The 6,734-nt window shown below is 44.1% G+C and overlaps 1 protein-coding gene across 1 annotated transcript; it reads left to right on the plus strand.

Moving 5' to 3' along the window:
* TXNIP (thioredoxin interacting protein) lies at positions 1 to 4,179 on the plus strand. Its single transcript, XM_047083840.1, has 8 exons — positions 1 to 530; positions 1,029 to 1,101; positions 1,223 to 1,370; positions 1,579 to 1,681; positions 1,824 to 2,080; positions 2,177 to 2,333; positions 2,446 to 2,597; positions 2,749 to 4,179. Exons 1-8 carry the CDS (start codon positions 281 to 283, stop codon positions 2,782 to 2,784), a joined length of 1,176 nt encoding a protein of 391 aa, XP_046939796.1. The 5' UTR covers positions 1 to 280; the 3' UTR covers positions 2,785 to 4,179.
* Positions 4,180 to 6,734: the final 2,555 nt, after the last annotated feature.

Here is a 6,734-nt window from a genome sequence, read left to right on the forward strand (position 1 = left end):
AACTGTACACTGCTCTCTTTGGTCCAGGTTCGTGAGTGGCTTCGCCGAGCTCCGGAGCACTCCTCCAGCTGTTGGAGGAAAGGGGGGCAAAAAGCTGATTTTTCTCTGGAAATTCCTTGGCATAACCCGCAGCTTACGTTTTCCTGACATCTCCATCAGATTTTAGTGGAGAGTTGGAGAGTGAGATAACCTTAATTTTCTGTAATTTTTGGATTTGGGACTTTTGCTGTTGTTCTTTCTCTCCCCCGTTTTTTAACTGTTAAGCCAACCCAGTCCAATCATGGTGATGTTCAAGAAGATCAAATCTTTTGAGGTGGTCTTTAACGACCCTGAAAAGGTGTACGGCAGTGGGGAGAAGGTGGCTGGCCGGGTGGTAGTGGAGGTTTGTGAAGTCACTCGAGTCAAAGCTGTCAGGATCCTGGCTTGCGGAGTGGCGAAGGTCCTGTGGATGCAGGGATCCCAGCAGTGCAAACAAACCTCCGAGTACTTGCGCTACGAAGACACGCTTCTCTTGGAAGACGAGCCCACAGGTGAGTGGCCCCATTGTCTGCCGGGAGGGTGGAAGCTGATTCGGGAAGAGTTGAAACGGACAGTTGGAGCTTTTGCTAAATATTCCAAGTTGCTCGGGTTGAGCGGCTTGAATTTCGTGTTGCTTCCTTTTTTTTTTTTTTAAGTTTTGACTTGCAGACTCCTTAAAAAATGGTGATTTGTACAGTTTCCTACAGTGTTGTGATCTGAAGGTGATCCTGAGGGGTGTTGCCTTAGCTATTTAAGGATTTTTTTTTTTTTATGCATAAGTTGCTTATTCTTTGCTTGGTTCCTGTTTGAGATGATAATAGCCTGTCATCACTGCAGGGCTTTGTAACTTTTTGCCCAACAAAATGCGTCAGAATCTCATTTAAGAATATACCGGATAAAAGTGGGGGAACTACAGTAGGCTTGCTTGCTGCCCAGGAACTCCTTATCGCACAACTGCATTTTAAGTGTAACAAGAAACTTATGGGCTACTCGCTTTTCCTTCTTTTCAGGTGAGAATGAGATGGTGATCATGAGACCTGGAAACAAATACGAGTACAAGTTTGGCTTTGAGCTTCCTCAGGGGTAGGTGTCTGCTGAATGCATCTTTGGACTTTTTAATCTCTCACACTCTTCCCAGCCTTTGGTCACTTCCTGTTCTTGGAGAGCGTTTGTAGATTAACTGCTTCTTTTTTCCCCCCGACAGGCCTTTGGGAACATCCTTCAAAGGAAAGTATGGGTGTGTAGACTACTGGGTGAAGGCTTTTCTTGATCGCCCCAGCCAGCCCACTCAAGAGACCAAGAAAATTTTCGAAGTGATGGATCTAGTGGATGTCAATACTCCTGATTTAATGGTGAGGTTCATTTTAAAATCCTATTCTCTTGGGTTTCGGGGATGCTAAATTAAGTGTCTTAGGCATTAGATTGAAGCACTTCAGGGAATTCAGCCCTAAATTACCAAGGTGGGAAGGAAAGTTGCCTGTTCTAGGTAAGGAAGTGGAAAGGAAAAAAAAAGGATCTCTAGAAATTCTCAAAACCTCTTTTTACTCCTATTCAACATAGGCCCCTGTGTCTGCTAAAAAGGAGAAGAAAGTTTCCTGCATGTTCATTCCTGATGGGCGAGTGTCTGTCTCTGCCCGAATTGACAGAAAAGGATTCTGTGAAGGTAAAAACCTAGTACTTAAAATGGTAGACTGATAAAACAGGGACTGTGGTTTTGGGAGTGAGGGCAGGGGCTAGGGATAGGAGAAAAGTCACTAATTGCACCAAGCATCAGCTAATAAGTTTTCACCTTTCTCATTCTTTAGGTGATGAGATTTCTATCCATGCTGACTTTGAGAATACATGTTCCCGCATCGTGGTCCCCAAAGCTGCCATAGTAGCCCGCCACACTTACCTTGCCAATGGCCAAACCAAAGTGTTGACGCAGAAGCTGTCATCGGTCAGAGGCAATCATATCATCTCAGGAACCTGTGCATCGTGGCGTGGCAAGAGCCTTCGGGTGCAGAAGATTAGGCCTTCTATCCTGGGCTGCAACATCCTTCGAGTTGAATACTCCTTACTGGTGAGTGGGTGGAGTCAGAGAGAGATTATTCTTCTGTCAAAATAGCAGTGGTTTCTCCAGACCTGTAATCTAACAAACTGTCCTTTTCCTTTCTAGATCTATGTCAGCGTCCCCGGCTCCAAGAAAGTCATCCTTGATCTGCCCCTCGTAATTGGTAGCCGGTCAGGTCTGAGCAGCCGGACATCCAGCATGGCCAGCCGAACCAGCTCTGAGATGAGTTGGGTAGATCTAAACATCCCCGATACCCCAGAAGGTGAGTCAGACCTAATAATGTCCATCTTTCCTCTTTGGCCTGCTTGGGTTTGTGAAATTGTGATGGTCAGGTGTTTCACAGCCAGACTTCTTATGCCTATATTTTTTTCTAGCTCCTCCTTGCTACATGGATATCATTCCTGAAGATCACCGATTGGAGAGCCCCACCACTCCTCTGCTAGATGACACAGACAGTCCTCAAGACAGCCCTATTTTTATGTACGCTCCCGAATTCCAGTTCATGCCACCACCTACCTACACAGAGGTGAGAATTATCATTTTAGCACTACGTTTTGTCTTAAACCTTCCATAGGAAGTTGAGTTGGAGGTATTGCTAAACTGGGTGGTTCTGTCAGTTCTGACCCAAACTAAAATGGTCTTTTCTTTCTCTCCCTTCTTGCCTCCCCCACCCCCAGGTGGATCCCTGCATTCTCAACAACAATGTGCAGTGAACACGTGGAAGAAAAGAAGCAGCTGTACTTACTTGTTTCTTTCTGCCTCTCTTCCTGGACTCTTACTTTTTCAGAGACTCAACAGTCTCTCCATTGGGGTATGGGTCCACCCCAGCCTCTGACTCCCAGTGTAGGAGGTGATCAGCAGGCGACCTCCTGGGCCTTAAAATGGTGCACGCTCGTCCTCAGCCAGGGAGAGGTTGTGATAGGGAGTGTTTGCTGGATGGGTTTAAAAATACACTACAAAAATTCGGGCCCATCCTGTTTTCTCAGATCTTGAAAATTAAGGCATTTTTAGTAAGTTTGAATAAGGGGTAGAAATGGCCTCCTGACATGGTCTTCCCCAGGGTTTTTGAAGGGGATTCTGTATCTTGAACTCTTGTGCCATGTGGAGCAAAGCCACTTTAGCAAATTAGGAAAAGGAAAAAAAAAATCATGGCCAAAATTTTGGGACAAGAAGGTTCTTAAAATCAGTGTTGCCCTTTGTTTTACACTTACAGCAGAAAGAAAAGAAAAACCTTCCAGAACTTGATGTGGTTTGAACTTCTGGAGACGAGCTTCCCATGTGAATTAAAAAGAAGCTCTAAGGTTGTCTTTGCTTCGAATGTACTTTAATCTGGCTTAAAGCAGTTGTAACCATGCCCCACCAAAGGTCTTAAAAGCCATTTTTTGAGCCTATTGCACTGTATTCTCCTGTTGCAAACGTTTTCATATGGGAGAATGTGTTTTTCTTTTCATGTGACTCCTTGGACTTGCTTCTGAGGTGATAATTCTTGGCACTTTAGTTCCTTTCGAAAAAAATTTTTTTCCCTATCTCAAATGTAAGCTAAAACTGGTCTACTACGTCTCTAGGGCTAAGCACAATGGCAAAAAAAAAAAAGTGTTATTCCTCACTTTTGAGGCTTTGTCCCAGTGTACAGAATTCTGTAATTCTAACACTCTTAATTATGTGAAAAGGGTTGCTGCTATCAGCATCGCCCACTGTGACTTCTCCACACCCTCTGAGGAACTGTAGATCAAGATGCCGCCAACACTGTGATCAGAGCTTCCAGACATTGCCATGAGAACTGAGCAGGCCGCCTTCGCCACAGCCCCCAGGGGCTCCCTGCAGTGTTAGGAGACCCGGCATGTTGACAGTCCTCTCTAACTGCAGCCCTTGAGCACTTGGTCGGACCCCTCAGCCTTAGCACTTTGTTCACTGTCCTGTGTCAGAGCACTGAGCTCCACCTTCTGAGAAAGTAATATGGGCTGAAAGCGGTTTCATTTTTTTGTTTTGTAAATGTTTATCTTTTTGTATGATAAAAACTATATTTTGTACTTAACCAGATATATTTTCACCCCAAGTGGGGGATATTCTTTGTAAAAAATAAAAATAAAGTTTTTTAATGGCAAAAATGGTTTTCTTGTCTGTGAGGTGGTGTTTGAAGTTACTGGAAAGTGTGCCTGAGGGAGCTTTACCCCTACTTAGTGATTCCCATTTTTGGAAATCCTGTGGAGAAAAGCTTCCCTATTGACCCTAATGATTGTAGTCCAGGGGTGGGGTTTGGGGTGCAAAAGGAAGGAATTTTAGCTACATTTAGTCTTATTTCCAGTTAACTAAAAACTGTAGTGGGATATTCTGGTGGTCTAGGCTAGTTTTCTGCACCCGTAGATAACTCAGAATGAAATTCCTTGGATTTTGGAGTGCATGCACTTTTTTTTTTTTTAATGAGCTCTTCAGGGGCACCTGGGTGGCTCAGTTGGTGGAGGGTGATCTGGGATCATGAGCTCATGTCCCACGTTGGGACTTACTTGAAGATAAAGATTTTTTAAAAATGTTTTTTAATGAGCTTTTGGGGCACCTGGCTGGTTCAATTGGCAGAGTATGAGGCTCAGGGTTGTGAGTTTGAGTCCCACATTGGGTGTAGAAATTAACATCTTTTAAAAAATAAAATTAGCTCTCAAAATACACAGAAATAAGATCGGTGAGAGACCTGAAAGGAAAGGGTTATGGTTCCCTATTTTATAATTTGGTCTCATGCTGAAGTTTCTTCTCAGCTAAACCTGGTTCATATACAGTAAGTTATAAGATGATAATCATTCAGGACTTAAGGATCTAGACTTCTGAGTATTGGTTGAAGGCAGCTACCATCTTTTGTCTCTGCTGCTCCTAGCACAGTTCCTATAGAAGAAACACATAATCATAACTCAGATGTTTGCTGAGTATTTAACCCCTCCCTCATCCCTTAGGATATGCTTCTGCAGTTCCTACTTCTTACAGTAGATACCAGAAGTCCGCCTCTAATTGAAATGATTTTTATTCTTAAAGGGGTGACGGGTATGAGAACCCTGAAACCTCAGAAGTCAATGTACTTGCCTGGTTTCTGGCTTAAACCTTTGCAGACAGATCTGGTCCTTATCTAGGAATTTGGGGGGTGACTTTTCTGCGGACTTCCACATGCTAATTACAGACCTCAGACTCCTGGAAGTTAATGAAATCAGTGTGAATTGAAAAAGACTGAAAAGATTCCTTCCCACTTCAATCTTCCCTCATCAGTCTTTTATTTTCAGGAGCTCTTCTCTCTTCTGGCTGTTTCTCTTTCCCAAGGTGTCAGCCTCTGGCTCCCTGTTGCCATGGTGACTCTCTCCTTCACTCTTACCTGGGCTGCCTCCTTTTCTCACCTGTTCAAGAGTTTGGCGTCTCCTCCCTTATTCCATGAATTTGACCAGGAAACTAGGTCAAAGTTGATGGAAGTTTTTCGTGCAGCTTGTTTTCCAGGGACTGGTGGGGTGGAGCAAGGACAAGAGCCGGCCAGAGGGCAGGAGGGAGAGATGGAGAGAAAGCCTGGCTGTTTGTGTAAACAGCCTGGCTAATGGGACAAGAAATGAGAAGGGGAGAACCGGGAGAGGGTAGATAACTGACACCTGAGGTCTGTTAGAGATCTGATTCTCAAACAACCAGAACCTATGCATCTTCTCCTAATGCCTCAAATTCAAACTGCCCAATAGAACTTTTCTGTGATGATGGAAATGTTCTATATGCCCACTAAAATGGTAACCATTAGTCACGTATGGCAACTGAGCTCTGAAATGTGGTGGTGTGACTGATGAGCTGAATTTTTATTTTTGTTTAATTAATTTAAATGTAATTAGCTCCGTGTGACTAGTGACAACCGTATGGAACAGCGCAGCAAAAGATGAGGAAGGAAGGCAGCTAGCTGTTCACTCACAGGAAACTCATCCTTCCCTTAGAGCACAAAAGGCTGCACTCCGACTTTCTTTTGCCTTTTACACACATTTTCTACCTTACCTCAGGACATTTTCTGCATGTAGGCTCCTTTAAGTACACTTCCTTGGGTACTGGCTCAGCTGCTTCTCCACTTAACTGGGTAGATTTGGGGTCTTCCTTGCCCGTGCTCTTGTCATGTGCCTTTTAATTACACGTGCAGTCATTAGAGGAGATCCAGTTCTTAGTATCATTTCTTCATTAGGTCCAATCTGGTATATGAAGGTCTGAGAGAAGACAGCAAGAAAACGATCTAGAGGGAGAAAAGAGCTAGAAAAAGTAAAATTAACAAGGAAGGGGCAAGTATTCCATAACCATGGTCCTTGGCTAGCTTGATACCTCTCAACAGACCAGAAACACAAGGTTGTAACTTGGGTTGAGCCACTGGGAGGGAGAAGTTTAGACAGATCAGTCCGAGCACCTGGTCAACAATCACATAGGAACTGGAGGGTATGGAGTGGGGTGAAGGAGTGAGTGTCTTTTGCCCAGTTCTTTCAACAGCCTACAGACTCCTTGCATTCTTTCCTTGGACTATCTCTAGGCGATGGAATACAAAAGGTAGATAAGGAAAATCTTTTACTGACCCTCCAATGGTCACAACCCCTGTCCCAAGCACCCAGATCTCAACAGTCCTGGACTAGAAGAGCAGAAATTTGTGTCTCATTCTTTGTTCTTACCCTTCATC

Source organism: Lynx rufus, unplaced genomic scaffold (genome assembly GCF_022079265.1).
Source record: "Lynx rufus isolate CCGP_SWC_20201006 ecotype Redwood Valley unplaced genomic scaffold, mLynRuf1.p SCAF_2, whole genome shotgun sequence".
In the NCBI taxonomy this organism is placed as follows: Eukaryota; Metazoa; Chordata; class Mammalia; order Carnivora; family Felidae; genus Lynx; species Lynx rufus.